Consider the following 15,575-nt stretch of genomic DNA (forward strand, 5'->3'; position numbering starts at 1 on the left):
TGGTGTCTGTCATGCGCTAGGCTGCATCCACAACTCTCTGCAGTTTCTTGCGGTCCTGGGCAGAGCAGTTGCCATACCAAGCAGTGATATATCCAGATAGGATGCTTTCTATGGTACATCGGTAAAAGTTCGTAAGAGTCAAAGGGGATAAACCAAATTTCTTTAGCCTCCTGAGGAAGGAGAGGTGCTGGTGAGCTTTCTTGCCATGGCATCTACGTGATTTGTGCAGGACAGGCTGTTGGTGATATTCACTCCTAGGAACTTGAAGCTCTCAACCCTCTTGACCTCAGCACCATTGATGTAAACAGGTGCATGTACACTGCCCCCTTTCCTGAAGAGAATAACCAGCTCTTTTGTTTTGCTGACATTGAGAGAAAGGTTGTTGACATGACACCATGTCACCAAGCTCTCTCTCTCCTTCCTGTACTCCGACTCATCACTGTTTGAGATACGGCCTACAATGGTGGTATCATCTGCAAACTTGTAGATGGAGTTAGAGCAGAATCTGGCCACACAGTCATGAGTGTATAGGGAGTAGTGGGCTGAGGGCGCAGCCTTGTGGGGCACCATTGTTGAGAATAATCGTGCCGGAGGTATTGCTGCCTATCCTCACTGACTGCAGCCTGGCAATATTGGATGGCACAGTACAAGAGCAGATTTAAAAGTGGATAAATCATCAAACCAGATGAAATATATCCCAAACTGTTAAGAAATTTCAGAGGCCATAATCATCATTTTTCAACTTTCCTTGGCCACTGGAGTGATGCCAGAGGAATGGAAGACAACTGCCTTTGCATCATGATTTAAAAAAAGGAGGAAAGGGTAACACTGAGCAATCTCAAGACAGTACGTTTAACTTTAGTAATGATTAAATTCATTATAAAGGGACAGCAGGAACCTTCATTTGGAAAGAAATCAATCAGAGATTGTTCTCATGGATGGTAAGCGAAGATTCTGTCTAATTTGACTATATTTTTGTTTTGAGAGGCACAAGGTCAATGAGGACAGCAAGTTTGATGCAGTCTATATGGATTTTAGTGAGCCTTTTGACAGGTGCCCTGTGTGGCAGGATGGTCAAAAACAGAAGCCCATGGGACACAAGGCAAAATTTGGATACAACATCTACTGTTTGATGGGAGTTTTTAAAATGACTGAAAGGCTGTTACCAATGAGTTCCAAAGGGCCCAGAAATTAACCCTTTGCTTTTTGCGCTGTACAATTTAATAGTTTAGATTTAAATCTGTAAGCAAAATAATCTGCAGATGCTACAAACACTGGCTGTGTAGTTGACAGGAAGGATGGAATCTTTATACTGGAGCAAGATATACAAATTTATGGACTGAATTCAGTCTAGAGAAGTGTGAGATAATGCATTTGAGAAAGGGCAACAAGTAAACAAAAAACCACAATAAATAGACTACTGAGTGGTGTGAAAAAAAAACAGGGTCCTTGGAGTGCATATATGCATACTTAAAAAGGAATAGGACAAGTTCATGAGCAGGTTAAAATGGCATACAGCATGCACTCCATTATTACCCGAGGAATTGAATATACATGACTTCAGAGGTTATACTAGAACTGTATACAACATCTGTAAGACCACAGCTTGAAAACTACAAATAGTCAGGTCACCACTTTATAGGAAAGATACTCATATGTACAAAAGCATTTTCCAGCCTATTAAAATATAGTCATTATAGCAAACTTTGAAAACAGCTAATATGCACATAGCAAAGTATAATACTCATTCACGAAAGGTTACCAAGTAGGGTTGAAATGGTTGTGATATAAATGGCTAGCAGAACAATTCCCCAATCTTCCAATAGTTGCACTGAGCTCCAAGCTGTTACAAAACAACAGGATGGAGCTTTTTAAACTGTTGGGAAAAGAATCACTTTTAACTGTCCTTCACTTCCTCAGCAGTGCACTGGGAGTGTCAGTCTGGATTTTTCACTCGTCTCTTTAGTTGCACTTATTAACGCAACATTAGACTCAAAAAGGTTATGTTCTACCTCTAGGCAACGGCCGCCTCTTGTTTACAAACAGTACTGCAATATACTATCACATTTCAACAGATGTTAATATTCCAAGGCTATCAGTTGTTGCAATACAATTTAATTAGAGTACTTACATAGACTTTTCTCTCCAGATTGTACACCAAATGACTTCTATTCACATGGCCAGTATCAGAGTACAAATTATCAATAATAATTGAACAATGGGCACATTCCAGACTATTCCTCATAATCTGTAACACTGCACACCTTGAGAGATTAGATAAGAATCAAACTACAGATTCAGTTACTTCCTCACCTTCAGCCATTTTCTGCTTTTCTTCAATTTGCTGAAATTGTACAGATTTCCTTTCTCAACTTTGAGATCTGCTGAATATAAAACATTGTTGTATCAGTAACTAACAATTTCACATAAAGTGTTTCATGATTAGAAGGAAAATGGATTATTGTACTTAATGGGTCCTTCTTAAGCAGTTGCTTAGAGTCAAGGATAATTTATTTGCGCTTTATTTTTGAAGGGTAGATATGTCTGGACCTAGTTTCTTTTCACATGAAATGGTCAATGCATGCCAGTTTCACAGTCTTGACAGGGCAAGGTCTTGGTCCAATGCCAAGGAAGTCCAAAATGACTGGAAACCTGGCTTTCCTGTACACTCTTCAGCACACACATGGACATATGTGCGCATATACATAAACTTTCTCACCAAACCCCCACAATCTTCCCCACACCCTCTTTCTCAGCGCCTCCTCCTATCCTGTTCTCTGCTTGCTTCGAGTCCTCCCCATTTCCATTTATCTACTTGCTTACCCTCTCAATTACCTAATGCTTCCCTCTAGCTGTCAGGAGCTGATTCAGAGACCAAGGCCATACTCCAGCTGTCTCCACCCACCTGCTTCAGAACAGCTACCCTTTTGCCTGTCACAATCCAGCCCACATATTACACCAGCAGCCATACTGTCCAAAGTCTGTGCCCTTTTTTCCTTAAATCAAAAGGTGGAGTCTTTTTAAACAGAGTTTCCTCTTTCCTCCCTTTCCACCCACCCCTGGAACCAACAAAAAACCTTAAAGAATCTTCAGTGTTAATAGTATGCAGAGTAAAGGAAGCTGTTGCAGGCAAACATACAGCAAGAGCCTCCTGGTAACCATGCTCAATGAATAAAAACCCTTATTTAACAATGACATCATTGATTCTATAGGCCACCAGAATTGGACCTGTTCTTATACAAGCAGTATCCACAATTCTGATATGATGCGCCATTGGGAAGAAAGAACAATGCATGTGGGAGCAGGAGGCATTTATAGTGCTAAGTATTTAATCTCAATTTTACTCCTAGCCCCACTCCCACTTCCCCCCCTCCCCCCCACCCCAAGTTTTCACCAGGTTCTTATTTGTTCCTGTGATGGTAACCATAGAAAAAAAAACAAAATTGGTACTTGGATCTGAGCTTAGCTAACTGCACTTCTAAATGTGGAAAGTTATCCATAAAATGCTTCCATGCCACCTGCCCATCTAGACTCTTCATTCCATTGGTTCAGCAAACTCTATATAGAGTAAAAAGCATTTAACTCTTAGCTCTCCTCCAATTATAAACCTAATTAACCAAACACCCAGGTCAGCTCATGTTTACAATACAGAGAAAAAATTCACAATGGGATTATCTCTAGTTAATTTAGATAACAGGGCTTGTACAACGTGGTTACTCATTTGCTGCTTCACTAAGATGCAACACAGAACATCTCTACTAGTTTCATCAGACAGTGTGGGAACTAAAACATGTGTCTTTTTTTGCTTAAAAATATCAGCATTTGGGGTTGTCCAGACTCAAAGATTGAAAAGTTTACAAAATGTATAAAGTAATAAAATATCCAAAATTGCTTTTTGCTGAGCAAGTTTAAATGCTAAAATTATTATTCTGCAAGAATAAGCTCTCTCCCAAAAGAGAGCTTGAGAAAATTTGCTGTCGTTCCCAGAACATGGGCAGATAGTTTTTTTTAAAAGAATTCTACCTTATCTAATGGAACTTCATATTAGTAGGAGCCAGAAGCTCTTTCAAACTCTCACCTGGATGAAATGCTCCATTGAGTGAGGGTGGAGCCGTCAGAGTTCTGCTGTGCCCGACTTCCGGTTGTTCTCCCAGATCCTCATCAACGGGTTCCTTCTTAACGTGGCTCAGGTTTCCACAACCCGCTTTAGAGTGTGAAGGAGCCTCCTCAAGCCCATCATCGCTCTCGTCACTACAGGCATAAAAAGAGCCAACAATAAGCAAATTTACAGTTTGAAGAATTTTGATTCTTTGAAATAATAGATATTAAAATGGAAATAATAAAATACACATAAATATAGGTCTCTAGTCTACTGAGCTCCCAGCAAGCAGTCATCAAGAACCTTAATGCCTGGAGAAAAAAATTACTGGAGCACAACTTGATATTCAAGGTTTGTTTGAAACATGTCTTTCTAGTATCTCTGCTTTAAGTTATCACAGAAAGAGTAATAGGGAAAGACAGCACTATTTGACAATGTGCAACATCAGATATCTACACTTGCTATAATAATTCAGATTACTTGGATGAAGGCCAAACTTTTCCATTTTTTCCAAATGCTCAGTAGGGAAAAAAAAACTCTTATATTTATGATTAATCCCATAATAAGCACAAGACAAAGATTCAGATCAGACACAAAATAAGGGATTCCTTCACCTTTGCCGCTGCTGAAACCTGAAGGAAATTTTTGCAGGAGTAAGTGTCTCATGGACTGCAGCAGTTTAAGGTAGTAGATGACTACTACTTTCAAGGGTAATAAATATTGACCTTGTAAGCAGTGCCCAAATCCCCAAAGATAAATCCAACATGAAATAAATCCAAGCAAGTCTCTTCTGGTCAGTTCTCAGCTACAGTCATTTAGCCCTGTGAAACAACTGTTCCCTTGAATTTTATTTTATGAATTAACTCAAATTTTAAAATAATATATTATGCAGGTGTGGCCAAACGACAGCTCACTCAGAGTACAAGTGTGGCTCAGAGAAATTACAGTGAGAATTTTAGTCAGAGAAACTAATACAAGGCTTATGGCAAAGTTTCAACTTAAGTACAGGTATGTTTATTACACCATCACTCAAGTGAAAGACTGAAAAGATGCTTCAACTGCTCGACCAATCACTGCCTAATCAGGTCCATCATTTCTATATACTTGGCCCCGAAGTCCACAATGGAAACAGAAATGCTGCTGTACTGAGGCCTTAGGGACACTGCTAAGAAACTTCGATTCAGTCAGCACCCCACAGACAACCTGAGGACTCCCCACAGGAGCTGCAGAAAGTCCAGTGTTTGGCCTACCCTAAAGCCCACCATGATTAGCATTCGTAAAGAGACTCTCAGCTTCTTTACCAGAAATTACTAAGACTAGACTGAAGACAAGATCCAGAAGCTAATTAATCACAAGCAAGGTGATCTTCTACTCAAAACACTACGTCACAAGAAAAAGAAAAAATCTACTAAGCATCTGGAGGGCAAAAAAAAATACACAACACAACAGACAGTGGGTAGAAAGACCAAACATCCAGTAACTAACCAATAATCACAATGTGCCTGGATTCCAAGATTATATATGGCTCAAAAACCTACCCTATTAAGAGCAAAACGGGAGATTATTATCAAGGACAGAAAAAGTCACTGCCCATTGGACAGAGCACATCAAAGTTTTCCTCCACCAAGACTGTGTCTTTGACACAAGTATCTATGAGTCTGTTCCATGGTGTACTATGTACTATAATCTCATTCCACAGCAAGAGCTTGACTAGACCATCAAACAGCTGAAAAACAAGCCCTCTGGAGCAGAAGGGAGGAATCTGAACTTAAGTTATAAATTAGAGCAGAGAAGAACTTATGAATTGGTGCCAGAAGGACATCTCCCTTATCTAGGATTATAATGGGATCCTGATCAACTGGGCCAGTAGGCTGACAAATGGCAGATGGAGTTTAATTTAGATAAATGTAACTTGCAAGACAAACCAGGGTAAGACTTGCACAGTAACTGGTAGGGCCCTGTGAAGTCCTGTAGAATAGAGACCCAAAAGGTACAGGTACATAGTTTCTTGAAAGTGGCAAAACAGGTAGACAGGGTGGTGAAGGCAGCATGTGGATGCTTGCCTTTATCAGTCAGGATATGGAGTACAGAAGTTGGGATGTCATGTTACAGCTGCACAAAACGTTGGCAAGGCCACATTTGGAGTGCTGCGGACAGTTCTGGTCACTCTGCTATGGGAAGAATGTCATTAAACTGGAAAGGATACAAAATAGATTTGAGGATGTTACTAGGACTGGAAGATTTGAGTTGTATGGAGAGAGTGAATAGGCTAGGACTTATTTCTTTGGAGCATAGGAGGCTGAGGGGTGACATTATAGAGGTTTATAAAATCATAAGGGGCGTAGATAAGGTAAATAGCCACAGTTTCTCCCCCAACGGTATGGGAGTCCAAAACTAGAGGACATAGGTTTAAAGTGAGAGGGGAAAGATTTAGAAGGGACTTGAAGGGCAACTCTTTCCACCCAGAGTGGTCAGTATATGGAATGTGCTGCTAGAGGAAGTGGTTGAGGCAGGTACATTAACAACTTTTCAAAAGGTACTTGGACAGGTTCATCAACAGGAAAGGTTTAGAAAGGATATGGACCAAATGCAGGTAATTAGGACTAGTTCAGTTCAGCAACTGGGTTGGCATGGATGCATTGAGCCAAAGGGCCCATTTTCCATGTTCTATGACCCTCATCGATAACAAAAAAGAGTATGCCAAAGAATCTCACAGGCTCCACAATTGTTATTATCTTCAAGAAAGGAGACAAATGCTCTCACAGTAGTTAGCAGAGTTACCCTACATGTGTTCCACAGGCAAAGTCACGGCAAGGATCCTCAATTACTGCCTCAGTAGCCAAACAGATTGCCACTATGCAGATTCTGTCCATCAACAGGTACAATGGATATCTGTATACTTCTGAGACATGAAAACCTACAGCAGGCAGCTCAAAGCACTGAACTACCACAAAACTTAAATCTACTGGCAGGATAGACAAACCAATGTTAGCACTCAATGCCATAACATTCTATGGTCTGATCATGTTCAACCACCAGTGCGTGATGTACACTATCTCTGGGGGAAGAGAGAAGGAGAGAATGCTTCAAGGGACATTCTCAGTCTGTGGAAAAATGTAGTATCCTCACCAATTCATCGCAATCCTTGGCCCATGGCCACACAAAATGGAGAATCCAGGAAGGGAATGAGTACCTTCGCTGGCTATGATGGAGGCACAGAGGCCAAAGAGAAATAGCAGAGGGAGTGAAAAAGATTTTATGAATCAACCATTCATGTTAAATATACACCACACAGGCAAAGTCAAACTACAGCTTGTGAGCTGCATAATGCTCATGCAAAATTATAGTCTATTATTCTTTTACCTAAATAATTCTCCATACATAAACAGCTTTACACATTACAAATGCTGTTCAATACCTGCTAATGGATAACTCATGGCCTGCGCAGACTGCCCATGCATATAATATTTTGGGAAACTGAGTCACTATTCAGCCATGATACATTGCAGATCTGGCGCCATTGCAATCTCCCTGCATTGCACAGAATACAGGCTGGATTCACTGTTCACAAGATGTATTTGAATAGTTTTATTTCAAGTTTGAGCCATATATATATAAATCTTTTGACAATGACTTCATCAAATTGCAAGAAACACTGGCATGAAGAAAATCCGTTTTAATCCAGAATGAGGTGACAATTTGGTATTCATTGTTAAAGACTGTAAATTGCTCTACCTTATGTGCAAAGCAGCTATCTCTCGCTACAAAGTGAGCACCTTGAAACATCACTATGGAATGAAACCACAACAAATGGGTGGCATGGCAATGCAGAAGTTAGGTGCCTCAGCTTCAGAGACCCAGGTGAAACTGTGATCTTAAATGTGTGTGTGGAACTTGCATTTTTTCCTGTGACTGTGTCAGTTTCCACCAGGATCTCCAATTTATTCCCATGTCCCAAAGATATGTCAGTTCGTTAACTGGCTGCTGTAAATTACCCCATACTGCAAGTAAGTAGCAAAATAAAATTGAACAGTTAATTGTCAAGAGAAAATAAACTGCAGGGGTACAAGGGTTTAAAAAAAAGAGGGAGATTGTCGAATGGTACCGATGGGATTGTTCTGTTAAAAGCTCTTATGGAGCAGATGGGCCAAATATCCTCCTCCAGTGTCATGATAATAGGGGTTTCATCAAGTATCCTCCTCGTCAGAATTAAGGAAAATAACTGGCTACATTAAAATTGCTTATGAAATTCTGGCATCAGAAAGGAAACTGACAACAACCAAACCCAATTCTGTTACTTACGAAATGTTATTCCTACTAAATGTCCCTATCATGGAAAATCTGTTACCACAGTGACTACTAATGCAAATTCCAATTCTGTGCTACATCAGATACCTCCCAGATATTTCAAACAAGATGCAAAACAATCTAAATAATTCTATTATGTTCAGCCTTGATCTTGACAAATCTACATATGAGATAAGCCATAATATTTGGTGTTCAAAGATGAAACTGCAAAAAAAAAACCAGAAATTAGCAGCTAAAAAGAAACAATCCAAAGTGTTAACAAAGAACACACTTGACCATGTATCCCTCTATAAGCTCTTTGTTGGTGCAACAGATGCGGCACCTACAACAAAAAGAAAAATTGGGGCCCTATTAGACTTGAAATCCCATCCCAAATTTTTGGAATTTCTCCGTCATTATCTTCTTTCTCAAACACCTCATGTACAGATCAGTGAAACATTAAAATGTTATGGACATTGTCCCAGAAATCATTCATTTCAGGTGCTCAAATGAGGACCCTAATCATCAATTCAAAAGAATTCGACCAATGTACTGAGGTGGTTATCAAACAGCAATGTCTTAAATAGGTTTGGAACTGATGGAACCTTTCATTATTTTCTTTGAAGAAAGGATATGTCCCTATCCAAACCTTGAAGGGCAATGGATACAGAACCTGCTGTTTTACATTAATATTATGGGGCATCTGCATACCCCAACTTGGCAATCCAAGGATAAGATTACATTTTACTCAGAAGTCCTTCAGGATAACTTAAAGCTTCAGCAATGAGACAGTGTCAAGAGAATTCACATTAGAGAAACAAAGGCCTGCAGATGCTGGAATCTAGGTGAAAAACACGATGCTGGAGGAACTCAGCAAGCCAGGCAGCATCTGTGGAGAAAAGCAGGCGGTCCGTGTTTCAGATCAGGGCCCTTCTTCAGGAATGAAGAGAGGAAAAGGGGAAGCCCAATATATAGGAGGGAAAAGCAGAGCAGTGATAGGTGGACAAAAGAGGGGAGGCAGGGTGGGCACAAGCTGGTGATAGGTAGATGAAGGCAAGAGATAGTGATAGGCAGGTGCAGGGAAGAAGGGGAGAGCAGATACACTGGGGGATGAGTCAAAAGGTAAGGAGGTAAAAAGGTGGGTAGGAAAAAGAGATAGGCTAGGAAAGGGAAGAAAAGAAAAAGCATGGCTGGGGGGAGGAGGGGTGTGGGGATTACTTGAAGTGGGAGAATTCAATGTTCATGCCATTAGGCTGCAAGGTTCCAAGACAGAAGTTGAAGTGACTGGCAATGAAGAGATGCAGATCGTGCTTACGGACAGAGCACAGGTGCAGTACATGATATTAAAAGGGGGCTTGGAGCACCGAATGCAGTAGGGGAGGTGGGGAGACGATATTACTCCCTTAATATCATCTACCGCATTCGGTGCTACAAGTGTGGCCTCCTCTACATTGGCAAGACCAAACACAGACTAGGTGACCGTTTCACAGAATACCTGCGCTCCACCCGTAACCATGTTCTGCATCTCCTGTTGCCAGTCACTTCAACTCCCCCTCCATCACAGATACGTCAGTCCTCTGCCTCCTCCACTACCAGGAGAATTCCAAGCGCAAACTGGAGGAACAGCACCTCATTTTCCGTCTTGGAACCTTGCAGCCTAATGGCATGAACATTGAATTCCCCCACTTTAAGTAATCCCCACAACCACCACCTCCCCCCACACACACACACACACACACACAGCGAACCATGCCTCTTCTTTTCTTCCCATTCCTCTCTTTTTTTTAAAAAATATACCTTTTTTTTTCCTCCTTACCTATCCCATCCCCCAGTGGATCTGCTCTCCCCTCCTCCCTGCACCTACCCATCACTATCTCTCACCTGCATCTACCTATCACCACCTTGTACCCACCCCACCTCCCCTCTTTTGTTTACTTATCACTGCTCTGCTTTTCCCTCCTATACACTGGGCTTCCCCTTTTCCAATCTTCAGAAGGGTCCTTACCCAAAACGTTAACTGCCTGCTTTTCTCTACAGATGCTGCCTGGCCTGCCAAGTTCCTCCAGCATCATAGAGAATTCACATTCCTCACCTCAATAATATAGTAAATATTAATCAGAAATCCATGATCACCACAAGTTTAAGGAATAAAGAACTAAGAGGATTGCTTGATGACTTTCAGGCCAGATCAAAGACTCACAGAAGTAGGGGTGTCGATTTCCTCCCTTTTTTTAAGTTAGAAAACTCATTCACGATTGAGGTGATCAAAAAGCTTGTCCAACTCCCAAAGTAGCTACAGGAATATCCACTGCAGAAGTGAATAGAATTACTGGAACTCCAAAAGCACAGAATCTCAGTGTACAATTGAATTCCAGGACTAAGTGCCAGGAAAGAGGTATCCTCAACTCACGAATAGTGTGCGACTCACATTTCAATTTTAAGCACAACCTAACTTTGTCAATTGCAATATTCGTGACATTTGTAAGCTTAAACATAGCATACCCATGCAAACTCTATCTGACCAAGCGCCCAACCCAACAACACCCTCAAGCTGGAGACTTACAAGATGTCTAGTAATAATTAGCTATGATGGAGTTTAATTATGAATTTACTATTTTGATGAGGTAGACTGCCAGCAAAGGTTATATGTGCATTACAACTCAATTGCATTATCATATGTGGCTTCAAGAGCCAATAGGTTTGGTCACCCCTTCCATAAACCATTCCCATCAGCAACAGACAATCAAAACATTGCATCATCCTAAGCTTAACGAGTGGTGGGCTTACCTAGAAATTGGTCTGTTGAATACACTTGCAGCCTGGCGCAGGAAGGGGTCAAGTCGTAGTGCACGTTCCAGGTACTGCAGATGTAGGGGCTTTGCCAGCTCTGCACCACTCCCATTCTCACTTTGAAGTAGGTCTGCTGCCATAGAAAGGTCCTCTCGTGCAGGAGAAACTGGGCCTCTTTTTGGTTCTGTAGAGAATAGGGGACCATGTCAGCAAACTTTCCCAGGAATAAAAAGTACATTCTTACAACCTCAACTCTTCAGCATCAAATTTCAAGATAATGGAATTTTAAAAACCGTGCACCAAAATCTCCATGATTCTGAAAAACTTTCCTCAAATTTATCACACAGATATCCAAGTAACAGTTCTCAAGTGTAATAGTGTACGAATTAAATCTTTGCTATGTCCACTAAAACCACAACTTCAGGCAATTGAATTCTCATATGTCCTTCCAACCTGCAGTGCCTGGTCAGATAAGTGGGTAAAATAGCAGTGTTTGCAGATTGTAACAAGTGAGAGGCAAATTAAGTATTAATTGGAGTGTGATTTGACAGCATTAGTTAGCTGCATATTGAACAGCCAGGTAGCAATGCCTATTTCCATATTTATTTTAATATTATGCTTACAACACAAGAGGCTGCCATTTGCCCTACTCGGTGTACGCCAGCTCTGAGCAATCACATCAGTCCCATTACCCACCCATTTCCATTTAACCTATTCTCCCTCACATGCCCGTTAATTGCCCCCATGCTAGGAACAATTTATAATCAGCATGGCAAAGTTCCAGAAGACTGGAGGGTGGCTAATGTTGTTCTATTTTCAAGAAGGGTAGCAAGGACAGGCCAGGGAACCACAAGGCCAGTGAGCCTGACTTCCGTTGTAAGGAAGTTACTGAAGGGAATTCTGAGCAACAAGATCTACCATCACTTGGATAGTCAAGGCCTGATCAGGAATAGTTTTGTGCGTGGGAGGTCATGTCTGATGAATCTTCTGGAGTTTTTCAAACAGGTAACTAGGGGATAGAAGGTGGTAGGGCAGAGGATGTTGTCTATATGTACCATTGGTAAGGCTTTTGACATGGTCCCACATGGCAGGCTGATCTGGAAGGTTAGGTCACATAGGATTCAGGGGGAGTTAGCGAGGTGGATTCAGAATTGGCTCGATGATAGGAAGCACAGGGTGATGGTTGAAAGTCGATTCTCCAACTGGTGGAGTGTGACTAGTGGGGTGCCCCAGGGGTCAGTGTCGGGACCTCTGTTATTATGTACATAAATGATCTGGATGTGAATGAACACGGTACAATTAGCAAGTTTGCCGATGATACTCAATTAGGGGGTCTTGTTGATAGTGAAGCAGGTAACAAAGAATTGCAGAGAGATCTTGATCAGTTAGGGAGATAAGCTGAGGAATGGCAAATGGATTTCAACTTCTGTGAGGTGATACATTTTGGACAGTCAAACCAGGACTTATACAGTGAATAGCAGGGCACTGATGAGTTGTGGAACAGAAGAATCTAGGAGTACAAGTGCATAGTTCGCTGGAAGCGGCCGCACAAGTAGACAGGGTGGTGAAGGTGGCATTTAGCATGCTGGCCTTCATCAGTCAGAGCATCGCATTTAGGAGTAGAGACATTATGTTGCAGTTATGCAAATCATTGGCGAGGCCACACTTGGAGTATTGTGTACAGATTTGGTCACCCTGTTATAGGAAAGACATTATCAAGCTGGAGAGGGTGCAGGAGAGATTTACGAGGATGCTGCCTGGACTGAAGGGCCCCAAGTTAGAGGGAGAGGTTGACCACATTGGATTTTTACTCCTTGGAGTGTAGGAGAATGAGGTGTGACTTCATAGAAGTTTATAAAATCATGGTGAGTATGGATAAGGTGGATGGTCATAGTCTTTTCCCCAGGGTTGGGGAATCCAAAACTAGAGGGCACAGATACAAGATAAGACGGGAGAGATTTAAAAGACACCTGAGAGGTTCCTTCTTTACACCAAGGGTGGTGATGCCTAAAATGGGCTGCCAGTAGAAGTGGTCGAGGCAAGTACAATTGCAACATTTAAGAGGCATTTGGATAGGTACATGGAGGGGAGGGGCTTGGAGCATTATGGGCTGAACATGGGCAACTGGGACTAGCAGGGAGGATGCTGTGGTGGCACGGACCAGTTGGGCCAAAGGGTCCTGTTTCTGTGCTGTATTACTCCATGACTCTAACAATTAACCTCCCAGCTAGCAAATCTTTGGGAAATCTAAGCAAACAGGAGCACCCAAAGGTGGGACTCACACAGTCACAGGAAAAATACATCAAGTCCACACAGACAGCTCTGGTCAGCAATGGATATCAGGACTGAATCCAGCTCATTAGAGCTGTTGAGGCTGCAGCTCTATCTGCCACATCACTGTACTATCCAATTATGAGCTCTTTCAAACCAAGCACTGCTAAAAGCATTGAATATGAAATAAAAGCATTTTGTAAACCAATATGACATATGCAATAGAAACATACTGTAGAAATTGTCATTGTGGAGCTTCAATGACAATGCAATGCCTCAGCAGAAATCATTCATCACCCCAGCTTTCTCTGTAATATATACAATCTTCACGATTCTATGCCATTAAGTTAAACTTGGGAAACAAACATGCTTTGTTGTACTAAACACTTACTAGACATTTTTAATTCCCTATATTTGCTCACGATTTATCCTTTGAGATATCACTACAGTACACTTAAGATTTACATTGCTATTTTAACAAGGAAATATTTCTCCTTTTCAACTATTTATTCACATTTGAACAATTACGTTATGATAAACTCTTACTCATTATTGTTTCGCCAGTATAGAACCCAAATACTTTTTATTACTCTTGAACTCCAAATTAAGTACTTCTGAGCAAAGATCCACAAAAGACATTCAGGCATATAATTAAGACTGACATTCCAATGCAAACATTAAGCAGAGCTACATTAACAGAAGTGTTTTCCTATTGAACCATTAAACAGAGACCTTGTCCTGCTTTTTCTCAGTTGAGTGAAAAAGATGCTATGTCACTTGTCAGAGTCAAGTGTGAGAATTCTCAAATGTCCTGACTGATGTAAGTGATTTGGCTGAATAGTAAACAAGACACATCTAAAGATTGTTGACTATTAAGGAAATTGTGGATTGTGGGGTTGGTACAGCAAAGTGACATTCAGGTAAAAGATCAACCATAATTTTAGTAAAAGGCATAACAGGTACAAGGGGCTGAAGAGCCTTACCTAGCTTCTATTGCTTTTTTCTTATGTCTTATTTATTTTCACTTCTACTAGTATGCCAGTATTTCATTGGCCAAGAAGAGCATTTGGAACACCCAAGTTTGATAAAAATACCAAATAAATACAAGTCTTATTTTATTCACTGTCTTGAACTACCTGTACATCTTAGGTGTTACACAGCTGAAAATAATTTCAGTCATTCCAACACTAATGAGGGTTAATAATAATTTCTATTATATTGCTGGTTTCTTTTATTGAATACAAACACGAGTTGATATTGTTACTACAACTACCACCACCATTACTATACCCATCTGTCCTCTTACAAGACAATCTACAGCTAGGGGTCAGTGCTTAACAATAAAGGGTCACCCTTTTAAAACAGATGAAGTGTGAACTTTCTCCGTCTTTGAATATATTAAAGCAGAAGTGCATAGATTCTTGATAAGCAAGGAGATGAAAGACTACTGTGGATATATGGCATTGCAGAGTTGAAGTTACAGTCAGATCAGCCATTGTACTATTAAATGGCAAACCAGGCTTGAGGAATCAAATGTGCCCAATCCGGTTCTTTATTCACGTATTTGTATGATGTTGCTTGGATTTCATTAACATTAGCACCAAAACTCATTCTGCAAAAAAAAACCTAACACAGGTCTTCAAACCAGGACTCTGGTTGAAGCAGCCTAACTATGAACAATTACAAAATGTTATTCTGGGATTCATTTCAGGTGGTGAAGTAGATCACTTTGACATTTTTTCTTGAAATTATTGTTACACCTTTTTGCAGTGTGGAGTGTTGTATACTTTTATCAATTTGTAAAGCAGCATTTACAGAGACACTATACATGCATTTTGCAGAACTGACATCCACTAGTTTAGTGCCTTTTAAATTTCAGGCTCTAATTTTTAAGTTACAGCCCCTTAAATGAAACAGGAAACCAGGCAGAATTCACTGCAAAGTCTTTGTCATGTAGGTTTGACTGGATAGACAAAGCTTCAGCTTGTATTGTTTCAACAGTGCATTTTCAATGTAAAACAACCACTTCCTCAAATGTATAGCAGTGACAGTTCAGGTCACGTGTCAAACCCTTGAATGGTCCTTGAACCTTGTACCCACAACTTTCAGATTCAGGCTAGAGTTCCAG

The 15,575-nt window shown here is 40.8% G+C and overlaps 1 protein-coding gene across 2 annotated transcripts in view; it reads right to left on the reverse strand.

Moving 5' to 3' along the window:
* ino80 (INO80 complex ATPase subunit) overlaps positions 1-15,575 on the reverse strand; it is a 160,273-nt gene that overhangs the window by 124,030 nt on the left and 20,668 nt on the right. The window contains exons 2-4 of one of the 2 annotated variants that reach the window (XM_052013345.1): positions 11,174-11,360; positions 4,079-4,251; positions 2,314-2,381 (exon numbers count right to left, since the gene is read on the reverse strand). In XM_052013345.1, coding sequence (XP_051869305.1) covers positions 2,314-2,381; positions 4,079-4,251; positions 11,174-11,316 — 384 coding nt within the window. In that variant the 5' untranslated portion in view covers positions 11,317-11,360. Of the gene's footprint in view, positions 1-2,313; positions 2,385-4,078; positions 4,252-11,173; positions 11,361-15,575 lie in introns of both variants that reach the window. The other variant, XM_052013335.1, reaches the window with a different exon arrangement.

The sequence above is a fragment of the Pristis pectinata genome, chromosome 1 (assembly GCF_009764475.1).
Source record: "Pristis pectinata isolate sPriPec2 chromosome 1, sPriPec2.1.pri, whole genome shotgun sequence".
Lineage (NCBI taxonomy): Eukaryota > Metazoa > Chordata > Chondrichthyes > Rhinopristiformes > Pristidae > Pristis > Pristis pectinata.